This window comes from Pinus tabuliformis, chromosome 9 (genome assembly GCF_031772625.1).
Source record: "Pinus tabuliformis cultivar Carrire ecotype Pingquan chromosome 9, CPIR1, whole genome shotgun sequence".
In the NCBI taxonomy this organism is placed as follows: Eukaryota; Viridiplantae; Streptophyta; class Pinopsida; order Pinales; family Pinaceae; genus Pinus; species Pinus tabuliformis.
In genome coordinates, this window is record NC_142307.1 from 1233594150 (window position 1) to 1233622078 (window position 27929).

At 38.1% G+C, this 27929-nt stretch overlaps 1 protein-coding gene across 2 annotated transcripts in view; it reads left to right on the top strand.

The window, feature by feature from the left end:
• CRY3 (cryptochrome 3) overlaps positions 1 to 23939 on the top strand; it is a 371088-nt gene extending 347149 nt beyond the window's left edge. Inside the window, exons 9-13 of one of the 2 annotated variants that reach the window (XM_089438102.1) lie at positions 22277 to 22355; positions 22495 to 22564; positions 22785 to 22913; positions 23246 to 23295; positions 23432 to 23677. In XM_089438102.1, coding sequence (XP_089294228.1) covers positions 22277 to 22355; positions 22495 to 22564; positions 22785 to 22913; positions 23246 to 23295; positions 23432 to 23543 — 440 coding nt within the window. In that variant the 3' untranslated portion in view covers positions 23544 to 23677. Of the gene's footprint in view, positions 1 to 22276; positions 22356 to 22494; positions 22565 to 22784; positions 22914 to 23245; positions 23296 to 23431 lie in introns of both variants that reach the window. The other variant, XM_089438101.1, reaches the window with a different exon arrangement.
• Positions 23940 to 27929: the final 3990 nt, after the last annotated feature.

Genomic DNA, 27929 nt, shown 5'->3' on the forward strand with positions numbered 1-27929 from the left:
ATAATAATTCCATAATCAAAATAAATTCATATCTCCATGAATACTTATCGGAATTGGATGATCTTTATATCAATCCTACACCTCTCGATGAGAGGAATCTAATGAAAATATTATTAGCCATGAATAAGATGACCCACATGAAGTTTTGCCCTGGTTGCCAATTTTAACAAGGTTGGCCCAACCAAGATGGAGAGTAGTATTTTGGCATAAGTATATATGCCAAGGCATTTGTGGAAGATTAAGTTTATTCCACTGTGTACACACACAATTGTGAATCAGTGTATACAAGTTGGGATCATCTTCCTGAACAATATCTTTTATTTGCCCCAAGATGGTACCCATCTGCTCATACACCTCCCCAATCACTGGTTTATCTGTATCTGCAAAATGAATCATGCTATAAATGGGCTTGGTGAATTGCAATACTTGCCTCACATGTGCCCAAAACAGACCATCAAGAGCGGTCTCATCCACCTGTTCAAAACCTTGCTTGTCAGTTGCATTTGTAGCCCTGTCCTTTAATACCTACCATAGTGGACCTAATACTGTGTTATCCAATGACTCTCTTACCTTCGAAAGGCGCCTGAAGGTGAGGTAATAGCTATCAAATCTAGTCTTCGAAATCTTCAACAACTCCAATCTTGAGTGATTGTAGAAAAGCCCATGGGTATTGCTATGATTTGTAAAAAAAAATATCATTTGTTTGCCTATCTTGTACAAATCACCAATCCATTTATATTGTTGGTTTTTGTTCTTAATAATATCATGCATCAAAAGGTTCATTGTGTGAACCAAACACCCAGACCAAAATATGTTGGGCTATTTATCCTCAATAATTGCTCCCACTACCTTACAATTAGCAACATTATCAGTGCTGACTTGGATGACATTGTATGGCCCAATACGTTTAATTATTTCAAGTAATGGTTCTGCAATGTTGATGTCAGTCTTGAACTTCTCTGAGTAATCATATGTTGAAAGGAAGATGGCACCACTAATAGACACAATAAGAACACTTATCAATGGCTTGCCTTTTACATTTGTCCATCTATCAGATACAATTGACACTCCATGCTCAGTGCAAGAATTTGTCATTCTACTCAAGGAATGTGATATTTTTTCTTTTTCATGATCAAGTTCAACGGTTCTAGCCTTGTCATACCTAGAGCTCTTGTATCCTTTGGGGGCATCATTTATGGCAGAAACCATTTCATGCCAATAAGGTGAGCGAAGAACATTGAATGGTATCCCACATGCATAGAGAAACCGGTAAATTTTTTAATCCACATCATTCCTACACCATTCATCAAGGAAATCTGATATGGTTCTACGCCTTGAAGAGATGTTTGTTCCTGTGCCTCCATATCCACTGCCATGGGAGGACACTAAAGAGGTTCTTTGTGCATGTGATTGTGAGCTATGTTCAAAGAAACCGTTTGATTTTTTAGATTTGTATTGGGCTTCCTCCTCTTCCTTTGTGTATTTGTCTCTATCTATTGCTGACACACTTACACAAGCTTTGATTCCTATTGGTTTATCTCCATCCCATGGCCTCTTCCCACAGAGGTGTCTTCTGGCATAGATGTATGAACTTGTGTAAGTTTTGTTGCAATGGTTGCATGTAAATTTAGTGGTTCCACCCCCTTTCCCTGCTTCAGTCCTAGTGACATATTTACACAATGGGGTTTGGTCTTGTTTAGTTTTTTGAGCCTCATCATGTCCACTCTCTTCCTCCTCACCAAGGTACTCCTCTCGAGGGTTTTCATCAAATCCACTATAACCCACTTCTTCATCCTCTTCTTCATCATGATCAACCCTCCTTCTACTCTCCAACACCATAATAACCAAAAAAGCAACCAACAAGAAGAAAATCTCAAGCCATATAGCCATGATGTTTGAAGTTTTGAGTCTGTAAAAAAATGGAGGAATGGGAAAAAGAGATTTTTATTTATTTATTTAGTAATGAACATAAAAAAACAAAAATTCTAGATTAGAGTGTAGATCCTACCTCTTTGGCCTTCAATCCCAACCTCCAATCTCCCCCGCAAGCTCCTCAAACTCCTCCAAGCTCCTCTCTCATGCTCTCTCCAAGATCCTCTCTCTTGCTCTCTCCAACTTAGACAAATGGGTGAATAATGGGAGGGGAGAGGGTCTTTTTAACCTTTTCCCCCTCCCCTTCCGTCTCTTTCCTCTGTCTCTTCGTCCGTCGGCCATCGCCTCCCTCTCTCGGTCATGCGACCTTTTTCGGTGGTGACGGGAGTGCTTTTTTAAGAGGGGGAGCGGTCAAGGAGCGATTTCTCCGGACCACTCCTCTAATTGCTCCCTCAAAACCAGTGAGCGAAATTTTTTTAAAGGGTGCGGGCTCCCGAAATCGCTCCCCCCTCAGGAGCGATTTCGGGAGTGCGCTCCCTACTAGCTCCCTAGAGGAGCGTGAATTGGGAGCAGATTCGTGGGGGGGCACTCCCCCGCAACCCTGCCTCAATCATTCAATGAGTTATCTAGGTAAAGAAACTCTTGAATGTCCCAACTCGATGAGTGAGAAACTACTACAACTTGAATGGGTATTGGAAAAACATAAAGCAAGCTTAGTCTCCTAAGTTATGTGAAATTTTTATCTATTGCAACAACTGGAAATTATTCTTCTAACTGAAAATTTAATTATGCAGTTTATTTGCTACAGCAAACAACAAATAAAATCACAACTGCAATTTTCACCATAAAAATACTGCGGAAAATAAAATACTAGAAACTGAGAAATTCTAGCACACACACACAAGAATTTTGATATAGTTATTATTGGACAATTGTCCCCAGAAAAACCCAATTCAGGAAAACCAATGCAGCAGATGAGGGTTTTATTATTATTCTTTAGCAGCAATTTTGAGTACAATAATTTACATGCCCAATCGGCAATCTAATTTGAGGAAAATATTGGCAAAATCTAGTAAGGAATTCTCTCTCACCCCACAACTATTTTCTGCCTCCGAATTTACCTCCCCAGCCTCTGCACAGAGCTCCTGCGTCACCCGTTGCGTAGAGCTTACACTGGTCCTATGAGAATTTCGGCCTTACTTCCTTTGCCTCTTCCAGGGATTGGAAACCTTCCTCCCAGAATGTTGTTTCCCTCATCTTCCACCTGCTACTCACCCTCTGGCTCTATCTTCTTTGCTAAGCTATTGCTACTGAGAAAATTGAACTGCTTGGGCAACTAAGTATCTACACTGGGGTATTCTCTATCACCACATCGACCTCCTCTTATAATCCATAGTTGGATCACCAACGACCAAGATTAAAACTTAATGAATGGCTAGGATCATCTCTGGATCGATCTGTGTGAGTTTCTAGATGATTCTCACCTTATCTCAATTAATATTGATCAATTAACGATATTCCCTAAGTTTAGACTTAAGAAATATTTAAAAAACAGTTAATAATCTAATTGAGACACTTCTAGGCTGAATTTCTAGAAACAATTTCTGGGTTTTGGAGATCTCATGTATTCTAGCCTCTCCACCAAATTTCGTGGCTATAACACATTCGATGCTACAAAAACCAACACTCCCTCTGAGTGAGGAAAGTGTTTTAATGCTGCACACCCTGTTTCTGCATCATCTCTTGTCACGCTGCTGCCCATCAACCACTACGCAACTCTGATATACGCTGCATATGTGCTGCTGCTTACCCTGCTGTACTGCCATCAACACTGCATCTGCACTGCAACTCCCTCTCATTTGTTGTTGCTGCAACTGAGAATCATCCAAGGTAATTTGCCTCTGCTACTTAAATGGGTTCTCCACCATACCCATATGTTCTCTGAAATAGACGAACTTAGCTCTTCCTAGAGCTTTTGTGAGTATATTTGCAACTTGCACTTCTATGGGAACATACTGTAGTTGGACTGCTCCACGTTGTACACAATCTTTGATGAAATGACATCGAATATCTATGTGTTTCGACTTGTCATGAAACACTGGATTCTTAGAGAGCTTTATGCAACTCTGATTATCATAGTAGACATTGGTTGTCTCCATCCTCTGCCTGAACAAGCTCACTAGCAGCTTCCGAAGCCATATAGCTTCACATGTAGTTATGCTTGTTGACATATACACTGCTTCTACAGAGCTCAGTGTTATTGACTTCTGCTTCCTACTATACCAAGTAACCATTCCTGATCCAACACTGAAGCAGTACCCAGAGGTACTTTTCCTGTCCACTGAACTGCCTGCCCAATCTGCATCTGTGAATCCACATAATCTGACATCATCTCCTTGGGTATATCTTAACCCATACTCAACTGTGCCACACACATACCTCAGAATTTGCCTCGTTGCTGCCCAATGTACCCTCTTCGGCTCTACCATGAACTGACTAAGGGTATTGACTGCAAAGCAAATAGTTGGCTTTGTATTGACTGGATACATGAAAGATCCAATAAGCTATCTATACAAGGTGGGCTTGACATCCTTGTCATCTGATGCATCTATCTTCTTCCAGTTGGTGATCATGGGCGTATACATGGGTTTACAATCTTGCATTCTAAACCTCTTCAGAATATTTTTAGCATATCTTCCTTTTCCAAGGAAGATCTCTCCATTCTTCTACCATACTTCCAGTTCTAGGAAATAATGCGTCAACCCCAAATCCTTCATGTCGAACTCTACTGCGAGGTTCCTCTTGCAGTCCTCTATGAGCCCTGATGATCCTATCAAAAAGAGATCGTCCACATACAAAAATAGAATGAGTGGCTCACCCTCTAGCATCAAATAGTAAAGGTTGGGGTCTGTCACTCTTAATGAATCCCATCTGCTGCAAGTCGCTGCCAATCCTACCATACCATGCCTTGGGAGCCTGCTTGAGTCCATATAAAGCTTTCTTTAGTTTGCACACATGAATGTGCCTCTCATGTGTCTTGAAGCCCTCTGATTGTTCTATGTACACTTCTTCCTCTTGACGTCCATCTAGTGAATTTGCCATCCCATTTGAGTTGTTAGGGATATAACTGAACGGATAGAAGTGTATTTGGAAACTGGGGTGAAGGTCTCCTCATAATTTATCCCTTCTTTCTGTGCACACCCCTTTCCACAAACCTAACCTTATATTTCTCCACACTGCCGTTTGTAGTATATTTGATCTTGTAGATCCATCTAAAACCTACAACTGATCTGCCTTTCGGCCTTGGCACTACCTCTCAAACATCATTCGTCATGATATAGCTATAATCTTCTGTTGAAAAAAACTGAGAGGAGGGGGTGAATCAGTATTCCTTAGCAATTAGCACTTTTAAATCTTTTCAAAGCATTAGTTAATCTTCAATTATTATCGCAGTAACAACAGTAAATAAAAGAACGCAGGAGGCACAAAAATTTTAGGGCGAAAACCCCCTCCGGGTCAAAAACCACCGAACGCTTTTCTAATAATTCTTTAATCTTCAACTCCAATTGAAAAGAAATCTCCAACTTGCTAGAATCTAGAAAAGCATTTTTCTCCAGCTCCCACTAGATGGACGCTCCAACGCCCGAGATTCTTCAGTAGTCAACTGAATGGATGGCCCAACACCCAATGAGCTACAACTCACCCTAGCACCACCCTGCCACACTGAAGTTTTCACAGGCTTGAACCTGTTGGTGACTTCATGCACCAGCTTGGCACCACCCTACCACCCTATAGAATAAATGGTCCACTTTACAATGATATAGAATGATGTAGAAGAAGAAGACACACTAGACCATAACTCCAACTATGACACAACCACCTAACGATGATCCTAGACCTCCCGACACTGCCTCTTCAACTCTTGACAGATAGACACTTGTACAACTTTTACAGTGATGCTTTTACAATGACTATATACAATGATACTTTTACAATGATTGTATGCAGTGCTTCCCACTTGAAGACTTCATGTGGTGAACTTCTTGCTGCTGTTTTGCACCTTGATTGCTGCTTTTGTCATGCTACCCCTTCTAACTCTTCAGAACATTAGATTATGCATTAAGTCTTCTCTTGATTAATATATAATACCTGCAAAAAAGTCTTCAAAGAAATACCCATGACATGATAATAGCAAAACTTACCTCATCCTGCAGAACATATGTCAGTGCTAAACAAAAACAACAAATTAGAATACAAAGAACTAATGCAATTAAGAGATGAACATGCATATACAGAAGATACTTACCTGTAGCTTACCTTTGCTGCATCATTTTGCTGCACCTTGCTCTTTGCTGCCCTAGAAAGTCTGGTCCTTTGCACCCCTTGACAACACTTGATCTAGTTTTTCTTGCCTTCTAGGAGCATGATATTTAATCTGATGTATCTCTGCGATTTCAGATCCCCAACATGTGATCTTCGATCTTGTAGAAGCCCTCTGAGTCTTCTTTCCAATGCCACAGGTCTAACCTGATTTGGACTCTTCAAGGCAAAGTTATGCCCAATCTCTCACAATGACCTAATTATGGACTAGTTCAGTAGAGCAAACTTGTACGACGTGCCACATGTCACTGTTTCCTCATTCGACTTTGAAATTGATACACAGAAAACTACAGTTCGTGCACTGCCTGCCACTTCTTACAGAATTCCAATTCTCTTCTCTGAGAGAGAGTTATGATGATTTTCCCAAGGTCACTTCTTTGAGATGAAATTCGGCAGCCTGCAAAAACCCTAACTTCCACAGATCATATATCCGAAAATATAGCGAACCAAGATCTAAAATTTGGTCACGACATTCATCAGGATTGCAAATCAAATGGGTTTTAATTTCAGAATCTAAGACTTCGCAGAAATGAAGTTATAGCGAAAATGCCACGATCACTACTTTTGGAGGATATATGAGATTTCTTTTTATAGAGTTGAGAGGGGCTTCTATAAAGAATGTTGGAGGGATTTTAGGAGCTTAAAAAATTATTAATTATTGACTATTCAATGACCAAAACCAATTATCAGTGCCATGCCACAACCCCATAGGGTTTTAGCCCACTAATTAGGGTTAGTAACTTCAAACATGAATATCTCTCAAACCGTGAAGAATTATTTGGCGTGCCATATATCAACAGAAACATCTCGATGAGTAGAATCCATCTAGAAGATCCTTGATTCAAAATAGAGAAGTTGTCAAGTCAAAATACCTTGCAAGATCAGGGTAGCTCCTGATGCTGCTTGGGTTGACATCAATGACAACCTTAGATCATCTTTAGATCAACAATCTCCCCCTTTGGCATTGATGGCAACACAAGTACTCCCCCTGCGAAAAAGGCACCTCTTCCTATTGCCTTCTCTCACCCTTTGACATCAATGGCAAAGGGTAACTCCCGCTGACACACAACCATCCTGCGGATTAGTACACACTTCCACTCCTCCTTTATGTTCTGAATAAGGAAAATCTAATGAGAACTTGGGAGAATCCCAAGCTTCTGGCGAAGATATTCAAATGCTTCACGAGGTAATGGTTTAGTGAAGAAATCAATGATTTGTTCTTTTGTACCAACATATTTAAGTTTGATATTCTTCAGCAACTTGTTCTCTAACAAAATGATATTTTATCAGAATGTGTTTTGTTTTTGAATGCATGACAAGATTCTTGGAGATGTTGATGACACTGGTGTTATCGCAGAAGATGGGAATAGGCTCACTGAATTGTACTTGAAGATCTTGCAAAGTTTGTTTCATCCAAAGTACTTGAGTACAACAAGCTGCCGCTGCAATGTATTCTGCTTCTACTGTAGATAATGAGATTGAGGTTTTCTTTTTGCTCAACCATGATATGAGACAACCACCTAGATAGAATGTTGCTCCACTAGTACTCTTACGATCATCAATGCTTCCTGCCCAATCTGCATCTGTAAAGGCTTGAATAATGAGATTTTTTCCCTTGGGATACCACAAGCCATATTCTATTGTGCCCTTTAGATATCGAAGAATTCTTTTGACGGCAATAATATGTGATTCTTTTGGTGCTGCTTGGAATCTTGCTACTTGTCCAACTGCTTGCATAACATCTGGTCGGGAGGCTGTTACATATAGAAGACTACCAATCATAGATCTGTACAATCTCTGATCCACATCCTTAGATGATTCGTCGATGCTCAATTTGCAACATGTTACCGTCGGAGTAAGGACGGGTTTGCAATCTTCCATTTTGAATTTCTTGAGCATTTCCTTGATGTACTTGGCTTGACATATAAATATTCCTTTCTCTTGCTGAAATATTTGAAGCCCTAAGAAGTATGTCAACTCACCATGTAAAGACATCTCAAACTCAGTTTGCATCTTTGTAGCAAAGTTCTTACTTAGTCGATCATCATTGCTACCAAAGATTATATCATCCAGATATACCTCAACGATTGTTAAATTATCTTTATCTATTTGTACGTAAATATTGCTATTAGCAATACCTTTCTTGAACCCTTATTGACGTAGATATCCATCAAGACGAGCATACTCTGCTCTAGGAGCCTGCTTGAGACCATACAAAGTCTTCTTTAACTTGCAAACATAGTCTTTTTTTTTCTGATAGTAGAAAACCTTCAGGTTGTTCGATGTAAACTTCTTCTTCTAATTTTCCATTCAGAAATGCTGACTTAACATCCATTTGGTAGACTTTTATTTTTCTTGAACATGCATAAGCGATAAACATCCAGATGGCTTCCATTTTGGCAATTGGTGCAAATGTTTCATCGAAATCAGTTCCTTCCACTTGTGCATAGCCTTTGCAAACCAATCTTGCTTTGTTTCTGGTAACTTGTCCATCTTCATTCAATTTGTTCCTGAAGACCCATTTAGTCCCAATGACATTTTTATCTTTTGGTCGTGGAACTAATTCCTAGATGTTATTCTTCTCGATTTGATCCAATTCTTCATTCATAGCTGCCACCCAATGTTCATTCTGGCTGGCTTCCTCAAAACTACTAGGCTCAAAGGTTGCTAGAAAGCCAATGTGAGCTTTTTGTGATGAACGAAGTTGTCGACCTTACCTTGTTCCAATTCCTTCATTTATGTCACCAATGATTTGATTTGATGGATGGTTCTTTTGAATCAATTCTTTTGTTCTCTTTGGAGGAGCTTGTTGTTGTTGTTCCTGTATATCTTGTTGATCATTATTTACTTCTTCTTGGTTGACAGTTGCTTCTTGTTCTAGAATTTTCTCTGTACCTTTTTCAGCCTTTGTCTCAAGTTTCAAAGATTCTAGATCCTCATCATTATTCGTTAGAACACTATCTTCGTCAAATGTAACACTTATGCTCTCCACTATCTATTTTCGTCTTAGATTATAGCATTTATAGGTCTTTCTTTTGCATGAGTAACCAACAAAGATACCTTCATCAACACGCGATTCAAACTTACCCAACTTTTGATCTTCTCTTTTGATATAACATTTGCTTCCGAAGATTCTAAAATATTTTACATTAGCCGGTTTTCCTTTCCATAATTCATATGGGGTCTTATTGCAATTATTTCTGAGAAGACTTCTATTGATAATGAAGACTGCCATATCAATTGCTTGAACCCAGAATTTTTCATCCAATTTTGAGTCCTTCAGCATTGTTCTACCCATTTCCTGTACGGTTCTATTCTTTCTTTCAGCAACTCCATTTTGTTGAGGTGTTCGTGCTGTTGAAAATTGTCTTTTTATTCCATTTTCATCACAGTATTGCTGAAATAATTTGGAAGTGAATTCTCTGCCATTATTTGATATTAGACACTATTTTTAAATCAATTTCATTTTCGACCAACTCCTTGTAGATCTTAAAGCACTCAAATGCTTCAGATTTTTTCTTTAGGAAACTAACAGCTGTCATCCTGGTATAGTCATCTATCATTAACATGAAATATAATTCTCCATCTAAGCCTTTTGTTCCCATAGGACCACATAGATCAGTATGTATCAATTCCAATGGATGTGATGCAAAGTGTTCTTTTGTTTTAAATCCAAATTTTGTCTGCTTGTCGTGCCGACAGGCCTCACATAGTGTGTTGGAAGGTTTTGAGATTTTCGGCATTTCTCATACTGCTTCCTTTTTTCTTATCCTGATAAGATTGTCAAAGTTTATGTGACCCATTCGTTTGTGCCATAACCAGCTTTCATCTTCTTTAGCTAGTAGACATGCTTTAGTTGCTTCATCCAGAACATATATGTCGTTTGGAGCTCAACTTGCTGTAGCCACAATTTTACCATACTTGCCTTTCCTGATTTCACATTTTGTGGAGTTGAATAGCATTGTGTGTCCTTGATCACACATTTGTCCAACACTGAGCAGATTGTGATTCATGTTTTCAACCAATAGAACATTCTTGGCTAGAGCATCTTTGCTTCCGAGACTGATGGTACCTGATCCTATAACATTTGAAGATCCATCATTTCCAAAGGACACGGTTCCATCCTTCTTCTCTTTCAGAGATACAAATTTCTTTCTATCTCCAGTCATATGCGTTGAGCAACCGCTATCAACATACCACACATCTTTGTTGTTTTGAGCCTTGAGAGCGAGAGCACAATTATCAGTGTTCTTCTTCTTCCATGTTGTTCGTTTTGTGGCTTCGAAGATTCTTCTGGAGGATTTTCAAGTTTGCAGTCTCTAGCTATGTGTCCAAAGTTTCGACATTTGTAACATTCAATATTACTTCTTAAATGTTCAAATCTATTGATGTTTCGTTGAGCCCTGGGAGGTTCATATTTGATAGATCTCCTGGAATTGTATTGGTTCCTAGGGTACGTGCGACATTCTACAACTTTATGACCAAATTTTCCACATGAATAACAATAGCCATGAAAAATATGTTGGTACCTGGATGGAAATCTTTGTCGGGGAATTGTCTTCCAAGGCTGTTCTTGCGAATCTTGTCCAATGAAGTCTACATGCCTATCATATCTCATAGGTTCATTGTATTTTGTTGTAGAAGGTCCTACTTCTTCTTCTTTGTAACCGAGGCCAGTTCTGTCGTTGTAAGATCGTTGATTGTTGATGATTTCTTCCAACGCCCTTGAGCTGTTGGCATAGTTTTGGACAATTTTTCCCTTCTTCACTTCCTTACGCAGCGAGACTACTTTGGCTTATAATGCTTCTCTTTCTCGGTTGCTTTCTTCCAATTTCTTTTGAAGTGACTCTTCAATACATTTGTGTTCTTCAACTTCAATTTTGAGACCTTGAACTTGTTCTTCAAGAGTATTGGAACGGATCTTCTTAGCCTTGAGCTCTTTTATAAGCTTGATTGCCTCCTTAGAAAATTCTTCTATGGTCAACCCTTCTTCGTTGTTTGATACCTCTTGTTTATTGTGCTTGGCCATAAACAATACTCTCTCATTGGCTTCTTCTTCACTGTCACTGTCTTCATCGGATGATGAGCTATCTTCTTTAGAGAGAAAGTTCCTTTTGAATCCTTTCTTCTTGCCTTGCTTGTTGAATTTCTTAAAGCCTTTCTTTCCTTTTGAGTTTCCATCACTTCTGTTCGGATATTTTGTTGCGAAATGCCCAACCTCGCCACAACCGAAACACATCAATGGAAGTTTACCTTTGAATTTTCCCTTACCAATTTTTAGTTTTCTCATAAAGTAAGCATATTCTCCATCTGAAAAACCACCTTCATCATCTTCCTTTTCTTCTCACTTGCAAGTGCAAGTGCAGGTCTTTGTCTTTGAAGGTTGTTTGTCCTTATAACACATATTTCATTAAAATTGGAAAATTTTTATTACCAGGGCATCACTAAAATTGCTTTTTTTAAGTTATTTTGAAATTCTAGATACACTATTTAATTCCAAATTTAATGAAATATGTGTTTTATTGGTTTTCTTAGATGTAGCGAACACGGTTTCTAGATGCGAAGTACCCTCCTCTTCATCAAGTCTCATTTCATATGCTATGAGAACTCCATGTAATTCCTCTTTGCTGAGTTTGTCCAGATTTGCACTGTATTCTAACACTGATACCTTTGGGTTGAATCTTCCTGGTAACATTCTAAGAATCTTTCGTATAATAGTCTTCTCGTCAACAGGCTCTCCCAATCCTTCCAGAGTGTTGGTTATTTCATCAACGTGTTGGAAGTATGCAGCAATGTTGTCATCTTCTTTCATTCTAAGTTGCTCAAATTTTGCTCTGTAGATTTGAAGCTTTGCTTCTTTGACATTTGAGTCACTTGCATATATATTCTCAAGGTTGTCCCATACATTTTTGGCAGTTTTACAACCCAACACGTTATGATAAGCAGATTCAATAAGTCCATTGATAATAATATTCTTTGCTTTTGCATCATTTACCAAATTCTTCTTACCTTGTTCATCCGCGGTTGGTGTAAAGCCATTTTGAACAGTGTCCCATACTTCGTAACCTTGCGCCAAGAGATAGACCTCCATTCTTCCTTTCCAGAGTGCATAATTATTTTCATTGAACAGAGGTACACCATTCTTGGTATGCTCCATGATATCCTTCCAGTTGTTAAACTGCTATTGAAGGAACCAAGCTTTGATACCAATTGTTGGAAAATACTGGGGGGGGGGGGGGGGTGAATTAGTATTCCTTAGCAATTAGCACTTTTAAATCTTTTCAGAGCATTAGTTAATCTTCAATTATTATCAATGTTTATGTAGTAACAACAGTAAATAAAAGAACACAGGAGGCACAAAAATTTTAGGTGGAAAACCCCCTCCGGGTCAAAAACCACCGAACGCTTTTCTAATAATTCTTTAATCTTCAACTCCAATTGAAAGGAAAGCTCCAACTTGCTAGAATCTAGAAAAACATTGTTCTCCAGCTCCCACTGGATGGACGTTCCAACACCCGAGATTCTTCAGTAGTCAACTGAACGGATGCCCCAACAACCAATGAGCTACAACTCACCCTAGCACCACTCTGTCACCCTGAAGTTTTCACAGGCTTGAACCTGTTGGTGATTTCATGCACCAACCTAGAACCACCCTACCACCCTATAGAATAATAAAAGAAGAATGGACTCTCGTACCAGGGAAAATGGTCCACTTTACAATGATATAGAATGATGTAGAAGAAGAAGACACACTAGACCATAACCCCAACTATGACACAACCACCTAATGATGATCCTAGACCTCCCGACACTGCCTCTTCAACTCTTGGCAGATAGACACTTGTACAACTTTTACAATGATGCTTTTACAATGACTTTATACAATGATTGTATGCAGTGCTTCCCACTTGAAGACTTCATGTGGTGAACTTCTTGCTGCTATTCTGCACCTTGATTGTTGCTCTTGTCATGCTACCCTTTCTCACTCTTCAGAACATTAGATTATGCATTGAGTCTTCTCTTGATGAATATATAATACCTGCAAAAAGTCTTCAAAGAAATACCCATGACATGATAATAGCAAAACTTACCTCATCCTGCAGAACATATGTTAGTGCTAAACAAAAACAACAAATTAGAATACAAAGAAACTAATGCAATTAAGAGATGAACATGCATATATAGAATATACTTACCTGTAGCTTACCTTTGCTGCATCATTTTGCTGCACCTTGCTCTTTGCTGCCCTAGAAAGTCTGGTCCTTTGCACCCCTTGACAACACTTGATCTAGTTTTTCTTGCCTTCTAGGAGCACGATATTTAATCTGATGTATCTCTGCGATTTCAGATCCCCAACATGTGATATTCGGTCCTGTAGAAGCCCTCTGAGTCTTCTTTCCAATGCCATAGGTCTGACCTGATTTGGACTCTTCAAGACAAAGTTATGCCCAATATCTCACAATGACCTAATTATGGACTAGTTCAGTAGAGCAAACTTGTACGACGTGCCACGTGTCACTGTTTCCTCCTTTGGCTCTGAAATTGATACACAGAAAACTACAGTTCGTGCACTGTCCGCCACTTTTTACAGAATTCCAATCCTCTTCTCTGAGAGAGAGTTATGATGATTTTCCCAAGGTCACTTCTTTGAGATGAAATTCGGTAGCCTGCAAAAACCCTAACTTCCACAGATCATATCTCTGAAAATATAGCGAACCAAGATCTGAAATTCAGTCACGATGTTCATCAAGATTGCGAATCAAATTGGTTTTAATGTCAGAATCTAAGACTTCGTAGAAATGAAGTTATAGCAGAAATTCCACGATCACTACATTTGGAGGATATATGAGATTTCTTTTTATAGAGTTGAGAGGGGCTTCTATAGAGAATGTTGGAGGGATTTTAGGAGCTTAAAAAATTATTAATTATTGACTATTCAATGATCAAAACCAATTATGAGTGCCATGCCACAACCCCATAGGGTTTTAGCCCACTAACTGGGGTTACTAACTTCAAACATGAATATCTCTCAAACCGTGAACAATTACTTGGCATGCCATATATCAACGGAAACAACTCGACAAGTAGAATCCATCTAGAAGATCCTTGACTCAAAATAGAGTAAGTTGTCAAGTCAAAATTCCTTGCAAGATCACGATATCCCTTGGTGTTGTTTGGGTTGGCATCAATGACAACCTCAAATCTTCTTTAGATCAACATCTTCTACCATGGCATCTACCCATATCTGATGTTGTGCGGCCTCCTGAAAGATGGAAGGTTCTGCAACATGAGCTACCAATGCTTGGTATCTGTCAGGTTGTCTGTGCTGTCTTTTGTTCGTCTTAGGAGTTCCAATAAACTCCTCTGCATCTCTCAATGTCTGACGAACCTCTCTACTGGCTCAACCACTAGTCGTGGGAGGTTTAGCCATCTCCTCCTCACCCTACCTCTATGGCTCCATCTGCTGAGAACTCCTCAAATTTCTTGCACCTGAGGAAATACTGGTATTGGTCATAGTACTCGATCCTTGTGATTGTCCTCCTACATGTCCCACTGGTTGCCCCTGCTGCTGGACCAAAGGAGCTCTACTGACAAATTCTAATCACCTACAGGCATCTCACGAGATCTCCTAAATGCTCGGTCCTCCATGAAATTCACGTCTCACCTTACTACATTCTTCCTATTGCTAGGAGTGTAGATTTCCTATGCCTTTGAGGTTTCGTTGTACCCAACGAAGAACCCCTTCTATGTAGTCTGATCTAGTTTGGTACGTTTATCATCCCGCACGTGGCAATAAGAAACGCTGCCAAAAATTCTGAAGTGGCTAACTTCTAGTTTCTTCCCTGTGCAGACTCCTTCTAGCATTTTCTTCCCAAATGCTCTATGAGGAGTCCTGTTCTGAATATATATTGTCGTGTTACATGCCTTTGCCCATAGAAATTTGGGTAGATCCTGGTCATATAACATAGTCTTTGCAGCTCCAACAATGGTTCTGTTTTTCTGCTCCGCTACACGATTCTATTATGGATTATATGGAGTTGTCCATTCTCTCTTGATGCCTTCCTTCGCACATAAATCTGTGAATTCTTTATCAATATATTCTCCACCATTATCTGAGTGAAGCACCTTGATCGTCTTCCCTGTCGCATTCCCCACGAGAGCTTTAAATACTCTGAAACGATCGAAGACCTCATCTTTGGTCTTCAAGAAGTAGATCCAGGTTTTCCTGGAATGGTCATCAATAAAGGTGATGAAATATTCGGCACCGTTGAGAGCTCTAGTGGAGATCGGGCCACAAATGTCTGAAAATATGAGTCCTAACACGCCATCAACTTTGCTTTCACTTCTTGGAAATGTTGCGTTAGCATAGTTCCCATGTATGCATCCTCTGCACACATCATCGTGTTCTGTGCCAAGTTCTGGAACCCCTATTACTATTTCTTTGAACATCTTGAATGCAACATGGTGTAGGTGTCCCATTCTCCTATGCCATAACTCATTCAACTCCTTCCCACTACTACTATCATTGCCTATTAGTGTCATTGGAGAATCAATCTGTAACGGGAACAATCTGTTACTTTAAACTCCAATCTGTCTTAGCTTTTTCCAGTGCAGGTGTTTGACAAACACTTTCTTCCCTACGCATTGAATATCATACCCCTTATCCTGTAATTGGGATACTGAAATCAAGTTCATGCCCAATCCTGACACATTCAATACATTTATAGCGTTGGTGCTTGCTCTTGACTCTCTCTAAAAATCTATGGTACTTCTCCCCACTGGAGTACATTTCGTTTTGTTTCCCATGGTAATCTGGAAGTCCATCTACTCCTCCTTGTAGCTAGAGAAATATTCTCTAACCCCTGTCATGTGAGTTGATGCCCCATTGTCTATATACCAGACACCTTGTGAAGCTGATCTTGATAAGCAAGCAAATTCGTCCTCCAATCTGGAAGACAAATCTGAAGTCTCCTGAATGTTACTTTTGTCCATGGTTATGCTGAAGAATTTATAGTGTGCTATTCCTCTTTTCCACCCCGACGTTGGCTCTGCTCTAGCGAACTGCTGCAAAAACCCTCTGCATCCAGCGAGAGATCTGGTCAACGAAAAAATCTAAGCTGCTCCCTTTGCCTCTGGAATCACTTTCTCTGGAAGGATCGAATTTTTCTGCCCCTCTCATAAAAATTCGGTCTTCCTCAAGCAATTCGGCCTCTTGGCAAAAACATTGTGCTGCCCCTTGGGAATTTTGGCCTGCTACCCACATTGAGCAGCGAAATTCCTTCTTTTCGCTTCTAAGCTTTCCGGCTGATCAACTGTGCTATGATATCATGTGAATTTTTTATCTATTGCAACAATAGGAAATTATTCTTCTAACTGAAAATTTAATTATGCAGTTTATTTGCTACGACAAACAACGAATAAAATCACAATTTCAATTTTCACCATAAAAATACTGTACAAAATAAAATACTGGAAACTGAGAAATTCTAGCACACACACAAGAATTTTGACACGGTTATTTTTGGACAATTATCCTCGGAAAAACCCAATGCGGGAAAACCGATGCAACATATGAGGGTTTTATTATTATTCTTTAGCAGCAATTCTAAGTACAATAATTTACATGCCCAAGTGGCGATCTAATTTGAGGAAAATACTAGAGAAATCTAGTGAGGATTTTTCTCTCACCCCACAGCTATTTTCTGCCTCTGAAATTACCTCCCCAGCCTCTGTGATGAGCTCCTGCATCACTGTGTATGTAGAACTTACGTTGGCCCTATGAGAATTTTGGCCTTCCTTCCTTTGCCTCTTCCGGGGATGGGAAACCTTCCTCCCAGAATGCTACTACTCACCCTCTAGCTCTATCTTCTCTGCTGAACTATTGCTACTGAGAAAATCGAACTCAGTGGGCAACTGAGTATCTACATTGGTGTATTCTCCATCACCACTTCGACCTCCTCTTATAACCCATAGTTGGATCACCAATAGCCAAGATTAAAACTTAATCAATGGCGCATCTCTGGAACGCTCCATGTGAGTTTCTAGACGATTCTCACCTTATCTCAATTAATACTAATTAATTAACCATATTCCCTAAGTTTAGACTTAGGAAATATTAAAAAAATTGTTAATAATCTAATTAAGACACTTCTAGGTGGAATTTCATAAACGAGTTCTGGATTTTGGAGATCTCATGTATTCTAGCCTCTCCCCTAAATTTCGTGTCTAGAACACATCCGATGCTACAAAAACTAACAAGTTATGCACTAAATAAAGATAAATCATTAAAGAAAAAGGCACACCAAAGGGGTGGAAGAAAGAAGGCTGACGAAAGGGGTAACTCATGCCACCACGATTACTCCCTCCTTACATCATTACACTCTGGATGTTGGATGCCCATTAGCTAGTCTCATGGTTGTGGCATCTTCCTTAAAGTCTCTCCCTCTCCATGACCACCATATTATAGACAACTATGGATCGATGGGTCAAACTTGAACATGCCATTACCTTTGGTAGTTGGAAACGCCTAATAGGGTTGTTTACCTAATCATACCTAACATAAGTGAAGTAACTTGTTTACAGGTCTTGATCTTGTTGGACATTTGAAGGTGAGTTTTGTGTGAAGTATTTATGTGCCCCTAATATTAGATACGGTCCATTATGATGCTTTAATGGCTCTATGTCCTTAATGAAGTTGATCTCACTTGATCTTGTGAGGTTTTATTTTGGTGATATTATACATGCAACAAAGATCCCTTGAGAGATAGATTGACTCCTATTCAACAACTTCCAAGGGGTTCCCTACCTCATTTTGAGATTAGACATGACTTAGTGGCCCCAATGTTGCCCCTCCAAAGATGAGCGTTGGGCCTTGAGTAGCTTCTGCATGCTTCTACACTTTTTGATGAGCCTCCAACTACTAAAATTCTTTGCTTGAAAGCTTGGGCATTGGACTATTTGATGATGTGCCCAAATGGACCTCGGATATCCCCAAGCTAGCCTTGACCCTATTTGATGATGTGCCCAGATGGACCTAGGATATCCCCAAGCTAGCCTTGCCCCTATTTGATGGACGATGCCTTGTACTAGATCTCAGATGACGATGGTTTTCATTGAGATGACTTGGGAGGGGTAGCACATCCCTATTTGATGCAAACTCTTCCCCTAAGGGATACCATGTCGTCCTTGCATTTATGGAGATGGTGACGTGGGCCTTAATTTGGATGAAGTCATGGTGGAGGAGGTGCCTTTTGGAGATGCACCCATGCACTTTGAAATTTTCTTGAAGTGAGGAGCACCTTTGGACCATTGCCTCACTTATTTAATGCATCATTTCCTATTTTGGAGGGGATGATGTCATGGTGGAGACCATTTTTCTCCCACATGTGTTGGTTATTTTGGCATTTTTCTATTTTTAAAATATTTGTCAAGGTTGGGTTGTGACATTTGACTTAGTTGAACACTCAAGTAAACTTGTTTTAGGGCTTTGCTTGTAAAATTATGAAAAAATGACTTGGTTACCCTCATATAGAGGGGAGTCACTTTTCATTTTCATCATCATCATTCATCACACTTTTTCTTCTCTAGAAGTGTGCACCAACTCGTCTTCTCTTGTACTTGGTCCCAATGAAGATTTGTAGTGAAAATTTGTATTTGGAGGAGGATTTTTCTTTGAGGTTTCTTTGTGAGTGATTGAAGATATTATTATGGAAATTTTGTAGGTTTATTGTTTATCTTTTGAATTTTGCATGCTATCTTATGTGAATTAGGGTTTCTATGTGTGCCATGTTTAAAATGCAATATTTATCTTGAAATCTTGATTCCTTATGCTATGCGAAATTGTTTTCCTTGAATCCTTAAAGAGAACTTTGAATGTGCATCTCTTGAACTTAAAATCTCCCATCTAAGGAAGTCATTAGGGTTTGTAAGAATAGGCTCTTTCCCTCTCACCCTCTTCATCAAGGCTGTCTTATTCAATTTTCCCTAAAAGACTCCATTACCCATTTAGAGCAAGGCACTAGTCTAGTAGGTGTTGATCAATCTTCACTCTATAACTATTTTCTCTCTCTTATCTCCCTAAATTCTAGGTATCTAGGGCTAGCGTTTTCCTTGAAATTGTGCTAAGTTGTAATTTTATTTGATGTGTTATTGCCCTTTTAATAGGGTTGTACTTAATAATTGGAAAAATGAAAAATCTAGCATTAATTACACAATAAAACCGTAATACTAGATCTGACGTCATCTTTCTATTTTTGTTTTATGGATGTTTCAGCCATAAAAACTCAATTGCATACCCTAAACCTTGTATGCCTAATTAATAGCCTTGTTACTTTGTTCATATACATTTGTAAGGCTATTTATTATAGCTATTATATGACATGACATGTCATACCATTGAATATTTATCAAACCCTAAGTTATAACAACTTGCTAATCTTTTTAAGTGTTCTAAGGATAGAGTACTTGAACTTTGGTAAAGCATATCTTAGACTTCTTGGCTCCACCAGTATCTTATCCCAATCATTAGACCTTTCATCACCTTAAACCCTTTTGTTAAATATCCTTTAGGTGAATCTCTCTATAGGGAATCCTCCCTCATGGTTTTACTTTACCACTAAACTATTGGAGAAAGGCCATTGAGGTGACAGTGGTGGTCGGTCTCTTGTTGCCATGAGGTTTAGATTAGCCTAGTGGGGCTTTGCACTATGCTTGCTAGATTTTGCAACTACAATGACCAACCCATCTAATATGTAGACAAGAGTGAAAGGACATGACTAACTGATCGTGCCATGTCATCCTACATGAGTGCTACCTCCCCCCTTTGTTGGCCAAGGGTTAGATAAAACCATAAGGATACCACCAAGGATAACATGTGTACAATGACAATATTCCATGACTTTCTACTAGTGCAGGGAAAGTCCATAATATTGTCTTGTAAGGGGTCATGGTAAGGTCCTTGGACACCCCATATATGTGCCACTACTTCTAGTTTTTCCTCCTCATCACTGGTATTTCGGTTTCCCAACACCAACATCATAACCAAAAATGGAACCAAAAGGATAAATCACATACCCACCATGCTTCTTTAGAATTTATTGTTATCTACAATAGAATGATGGAGGAGGAGAAATGGGTAAGATTAGGAGAAGGGAATATTCAATTTTCAACATAAAAATACTATTTTACAACATGGGAGATTTTTTTAAAACAAACAAGAACGAACTTTAGAGCCTAACTCTTCAGCGCTCCACTGGACGTTGACAATAACTATGGTAACCTTCAATATCCCTTCAAAGATCTCACAAATGGAAACCTTCAATATCCTTTTGAAGCTCTCACCAATATGCTCCTCAACAACTAGCAAGAAGCCCATTGAAAACCCTAGCAAAGACGAGTGAAATGAGTCAGTTGAGAAATAGAATGAAAGAAATGGAGTGAGTGAATATGCAATCTATCAAGGAACCCTAGCCATGCCTTAAACAATCTTTTGGAACACTGGCTTGGTTCCAACTTCCCACAAACAAGAAAAAAATATCAATTTTTCCTAGGCATGCAGAATTGCTCATGGAGTAGTCAATGAGCGACTTATTAGCCCCTGTGAGCATTTTGGTAGCTCTAGCCCTGCAAATGCAAGGAGTGATGTTTAGGAGTCAGAAAGTGTACTTTGATATTTGCTTCCAAAAGGGAGTGTTCAGGGAGCACACTCGTAAGGGTGTTCCTTGAATGCTCCCTCAAGGAGAGCAATTAAAGAGTGAAGCATGAGGGGGCAGAGGGACACTCCCTCACAGTGTAGGTTTGAACACATATGGAACACATTCAAAAGTACTTGTTGATGCCAAAAATGTTGAACTATTGACAATCTTTATGAATCTATCATAGATTCATATCTTCAAGGAAATCAAACCCTTGTCAGAAAACTTGAGTGTCACTATCCATCCGTAGTCAATTTCCAATGATAATATAAACAACCACACAATCAAAATTTGACAGCACTCCTTACATCTGTTCAATGGTCTTGTTCTATGATATCTATTATTTCGTGCCCTTCCACACAATATTCTTTATTTTGAGAATCATTCCTCATTCGTTAATAAATGTATAAGCATACATACATTTTCTTCCCACTTGTAATAAATACATAATTAGATGAGACTTTGAGAAAATTATTTTGACGATGTCATTTGCATTATGATCCGTGTACATTTCCATTATTTGTTGGGGTGCTGGGGTAAAGTACCTTTTAATAGATTACCAAATATCAAGTCTTTAACACCCTTGAGGATTCTTTTACTGTATTATACATGATGATAGGGATGACAAGGTGTGGAAGCTATACGTTAGTGAGCTAAGGACCATGTGAGTTTCAATTGCACTAAGAATGGCAATGAATACTAAATGGCGTTGAGGATGTGAGTCTGACCACATGGGAGGTTTGCCAATGGTCACACTTTATCTGCTCGCTTGAAGTATCTAGCAGGATGAATGCATCAACATTTACCTTTAGAATTTTATTAGGTTGCGTTGCATATTAACATCCCTTCATTTGTCTATGTAAAAATTGTGTTGAAGGAGAAGGGAGACCAGTCCACAACAAATTTTCTTTTAGCAGTTACACAAATGGAGGGTATTTTGTATGGAAGCGTAGGCTCTTTCATAACAGTTGGACTTATGTGCAAAGGTTCCATTCCATTTCCAAGCATAACGTTTATTTCTCAATACCATAACTGCCTTCTGTGCATTTTGAAAGCCATAGGAAAATTTATCATTCATTATATGTGTACGATGGATTAGCTAACTACGTGAACAACCATAAAATGTGCTGTTCACAATGTTTATTTAAACCTGAGGAGAGATGAAGCCAAATATTTATTCCTGTTGATATATATTTATGCCAAAAACTTTCTGCCGACTATGCAAATTGGATTTTTTTTTAACAGTTATGAAAATAAACAGTTTGAACTCTTCTAATATTTTAGCTGATCAAATGTCTGGAGAAAGCTGACGAATATAAATAATGTATCAGGGGGGCCGAGAAGGATCAAGGAAATTCAGTGGAGCCAAGATCCAACACTATTTCAACTTTGGCGAGATGGACAAACAGGGTGAGTCTATACTTAGAAGAAATGTCTCATTTTTCCCTGTTCATATCATGCTGTTATGTTCTAGATCCTTTTGTTTCTAAAAATCGAATGCAATTTTTTATTCAACTTGCAGTGTTGAAGCTTTCTATGTTGTTCTCAGGTACCCTCTTATTGACGCTAATATGAAGGAATTGTCTGCCACTGGCTTTATGTCAAACAGAGGGCGTCAAGTATGTACTGTTCATAGTTGCAAGATCATTTATTTGACAATGGATGTGCATTCTTAACTACAAATTTTCAAATGGCTATAAATGGGAGCCAAATAGCTATGCTTATGGTTTGTAAACACGAATGATAAAAATTTACTGTCAAAGTTTAAAAGACAGTGTAGGGTTTTGGAGAAAACACCTCAAATTCTTAATCTGTAAGAGGTTATATGGAAATACACAGATTGTTTGTTCATTTTTGGTGCGGGATATGGGTTTGGACTGGAGGATGGGTGCAGAATGGTTTGAGACATGCTTGCTAGATTATGATCCATGCTCAAACTATGGGAATTGGACATATGGTGCAGGCAAGGTCTTTCTTTCCCTCTGCAGTTTTTTTGGTAGTTAGGATATTATTTCTAAATCTATTTTCCTTTGCAATATGCACTAAGTTGATGGATAAGTGGCAATTAATTCAGAAACTGTACTTAAAAAAGAGTCAATTCCAAACCGAGACATACCATGTGATTCAGAAAGTGTACTTAAAAGAGTCATTTTAAACTAAGACATACCATGTTGGTGCCACTCACTGGTTAGTAGATTGTAATGCATGAGTAATTTAATTAAATGTTGGCCATCCCTTTAAGAAGCACAAGTTGGCTTCAATTGATCCAATGTTCCATTCTTGCTTCTTGTAATAAACAGGTGTTGGCAATGATCCAAGGGAGGACAGATACTTTAGTATCCCAAAACAGGTCTGTGTACTTGCTTTTTTGGAAATGTTTTTTGTGCTTCCACTTCTATGTATAATGAATAAATGATCATGCATGGCCCATGCAAAAAGATTTAAAAGTTCTTCAGCAGATTCCTAAGAAGGTATTTATTTGACAGGCAAAAAGTTATGATCCCGATGGAAAATATGTTGCACACTGGTTACCAGACATTGCAAAACTACCAAGAGAAATGCGTCATTTTCCAGGAAAGGCTTATATTACACCAGTAGTTCCTTTGAAATTTGCTAATACTGGACGTACTTATGGTCAGGCTACAGGACATCCAGAAAATAATAGGCCTGATGGCAACAGGCTTCTAATTGGAAAAAGTGCCCATAAAAATAGAAAGGAGAGCAGAAGGTAATTTTGTCTACTTGTTGTTCAATTTCTGAAATAATCTGCTGTATCAGTTTTGTTTTAGTTTATACTTGCAAAATATGCCACACTTATTAAAGAAATGAGGAGGTATTTTGTGTATTGTTGATAAGATCAATTTGAGGATCCTTAGCATTCACTGATGAATATATTTGATATTTCATCTATTTTATATTTTCTTTCTTGGAAGGTCACTTCCTCAAGTTGAATTATATTGTCTTAAAATAAAGGCTGTTAAAACTGTTTAAATAGCAGTCTGCCTGTATACCTATGTTACCAGAAACGAGAAACGACAATGTGAAAAGAAACTAAGAGAAAAAATAAAAAAATATGGAAAATATAAAACAAAACATTCATTTACATAGCTGAAATTGTAATAATCACATTCATGATTTAACCTTAGTGGATTAAGTTGTAGGTATATATATATATATATATATATATACCACTATGCTTGTCTGTGGTCCTTGTTGTCGCACAGAATGTCTAGGCATAGCGACAACAGCTCAGATCGGCAGCTATCACCTTGATTCTCAATCTTTCCGTTTAAGCTGTCTTCCAATAGCAAACTAAAAGGGGTAGACCCTACGGAAATGGAATGAAGGAGAACTAGTTGGGAACCAACCAGTTCAGGAGACACAGTTAAGCAACCAAGTACTTGTTTTAGATTTAGCAAGACTTATAGGATTCGATTAGATTTAGACGATTGATACCAGTGCCTTATGGAGTCAACTATCTTGCTAGGAAATTTAGGACCAAGTAATTGATGAGCAACTACTGCTTGGATGAATAACTATCTTATATGAAATGCAAATCCTAAAACTAATGTGAGATGCAAGAATCTTGGTTAATTTTAGTTAAATGCCTATCTAAGTTTTAACCTTTCGTTCCTTTCTATATTGAGTCTGATTTTGTAGTAAGTGGTAGACAGATGATAAGGTGAAGTACACTAAGGTGTGATTAACTATACCTCTCCTAAAAATATAACATCCCCGGTGCCTCTGGCGCTGCAAAGAGTTGTGGCTCTGACGACTACAATGTCACTGTTTTAAGTACTATTAAAACCATGTTTTTCAAGCAAAGATGGATGGGTACCTATCTTTCTATCAACTAAACTTATGCTTGGAAGTAAATTTTAATTATGCAAGACTAATTTAATATGCAAGTGCACGAGATGATTAGAAGATGAAGTGAAATGAAGTTAGATCAAGGATTGAAAGCGCTTATATCACGATTTATTTTTTAGTTATATGCCAAAGCCTTTATTGCCAAAATAAATATTCACTTCACAAGACAATGACTGAAAGATAAACTTCTTAAAACATTCAACTCAACAAAAATATCACAGTAAATGCACTCGGAACATTAAATTTGAAATATCACAATATAATGCCCAATAGTAAGCTAGATCACAAGGCTATTCATTATCTTTAGTAGCTCAAAGTGAATTTTTTTTTTTTTCTCAATTATCTCTGACAATTAGACAATTAATTTTTAGAGGAAAATTGTGAGACACACAACCAATTGCCCAAATATAATTTTCAGATCAGCGTTCTTATGAAAGAGCAGAACAAATAAATTTCTGAATATTAATCTTCAGTTATATCAGTGATTTCAAATTTAGATCAACCCTCTTTAACTTCAGAAAATTATTTCAATATATCATAGATTAAATGCCTAGACAATTAGGATTTATTTCTGAGTTAGGATTAATTCAAAAATGTATTCAGTAATTTCCAGATTTATAATTATTAGTGTGTTTACTGTTTGGAGTTTAGAGAGATAAATGAGTTTAGAAATAGAACCTAGAAGGCTTAATGCCTTGAAGACCAATGCTGAACTCACCCTTGGATTTAAACGCTCAGAAACCCTTCAAACTCAGAAAATTCACTTTCAGAAATTTGTCATAACGGTGACAAATGGATCCTTGTTTGATTGTTGTAATACCTCTGAAAATATGTCTCTTTTAAACTGTTGTGATGCCCTTGGATCCTGTTGTTGTCACTGTGTAAAATGATGCCAAATAATGTGACTGAAAACCTCTCACAAAAGTCTTATTCTAACTGTTGTAATACCCCTTCGTCTTCTTGATGTCACTGCCACAAAATACCCCAATTAAGGGCTGCTATTACCCTTGGATTATTCTTGTAAAAAAATGGAAAAAATGCAGCAAAAGCAAGAGGTAAGGGTAGCAGGCTAGGGGAGGTTTTTAATGTCACTACCACAAAATACCCCAATTAAGGGCTGCTATTACCCTTGGATTATTCCTATAAAAAAATGGAAAAAATGCAGCAAAAGCAAGAGGTAAGGGTAGCAGGCTAGGGGAGGTTTTTAGGATAGGATAAGGGCTAGAAAATATGAGCTGGCAGCAAAGGTTTGAGGGAAATAAACAGCAGGGAAAGGGCAGCAAGTGAAGGGTGAGGAAGGAGAGGGAGATAGGCAGCGTAAGGGAAGAGAGGAGAGGTCGAGAGAGTGAGGACTTGCAGAGGGAGAAGGGCCAATGTAGAAGGGAAAAACTCGGATTTCGTAGAGAAAACGGGATGAGGGTTTGCAAGTCAAGCTAGCAGCGAAAGAAGAAAACGCAGAGGAAGGTTAGCAGCAAAAAAAAGGGAAAACGCATGCAAAGGAAAGGAGAAGAAATGAAGGGAAAGGCAGAAGAAAACCCAGAGGGTAAAGGAAAAAACATAGGGATGGAAGAGAGAAAAACACATTAAGGAAGAGCAGTGATTTTAGGGAATAGAAAACAAAAAACACAGAGAAATGAAGTTGCAATTAGGGAAGAAAAAACACGCAACAAATGAAGAGCCTCAACGCAACAGACAAGAGAAAAAATGGTAGCCCAAGAGCCCTAAAAATTTCTCAGAAATTTATATTTTAAATTGATATATTTCTGCTTCAAATTTTTTCTCAGAAAAACCTCAAATCTGAACTTTCCCTACAAACAAATTGTTTTCTAAGACAAGATCTTGCCCTCCAGGGCTTAGATCTGTCTTAGATCTTGAAAAATCTCCTTAGAAAACGTTCAAATTTCTACCTGCACGAACAATAGACAGAAATCAAGTTAGAAGATCAAATCTAAAATTCTTAAATATTTATACAATTAAAATTACATATCTATCAGATCTTAGGAGTATGAGTCTGACTCTGCTCCCATATCTGAAGATTTCAGGCTCTTGCTAGCTAGATCTAACTATTTAGCACAATATTTTGAAGATAAACAATTTTTTAAATTTTAGGTAATAGCCCGGAAAATCCCTGCGAAATATATTGGGTTAGATAATCTCGGAGTTTTAATCTGAAAGGCTCTCTAGATCTTAAGTTTCAGGAGTCGGCTGGTCCAACCGAGGACTTCCCCAAATGCCCAAAATCTCTGAATAAAGATGACTTTTGCACACTTAAAATATAAGTCGTCAAATTAATAGAGATGTAAATAATGATTAAATCTTCAAAGATTGGAGATACCTTGCTAATCGAATAAAAATCTTAATGTTATCTTAAAACCCAACAATTTAAGCAAGGTACCTGCGCAATAAATTGATCTACAAGAGCTATTAACCAACAGCTTATAAATAAGATCAGTAAAAAATTAAACATTTTACCATAAGATACCAGAGAGGAACATTGCTATCAAGTAAAACTCCAAAGACTTTGCATTGTATTATTTCAAATTTTTTTTACAAAAGCTTTAAAAACTAGTACACAATTCAATGATCGGATAGAATAGACTAACATCGACATCTAATTTATAGATAAATTCTCCAACTGCTAGTTCGTTTGATCCTCGTCAAAGTAATGTTGTCCGTTGAAAAAGATTTAATTATCTTTTAATTCCCTCTGTCGAAATTATTTTATTTTTTGAGGAATTTCGAATTTTTCATTAATTCATTTTTAATTAACTCAAAAATAATTATTTTGAGTTAATTTCCCAAAAAAAATGACTTTGACTTAACTACCAAGGCCCAAGGGTCCAAATTCTCTTTAAATTTTCAATATTTCCTTGGCCAGGGACCTCCAAAAATTAATTTCTTTAAAGCCCGCGAATTTTACCTTTGGAGAATTTAATTTTACCTAGGACACGTTCTGGCTTAGGATTTTAATTTAATTTTGTAGAAAATTTAATTAATTGACTTATGAGGGGATTAATGATTTTTCCAACCCTCTAATATTTAGCCATGTTGTCTAATTATGAGGGACCATGCATTAAATATTTTTTTACATGAAGATTTTACATTTTAATACAT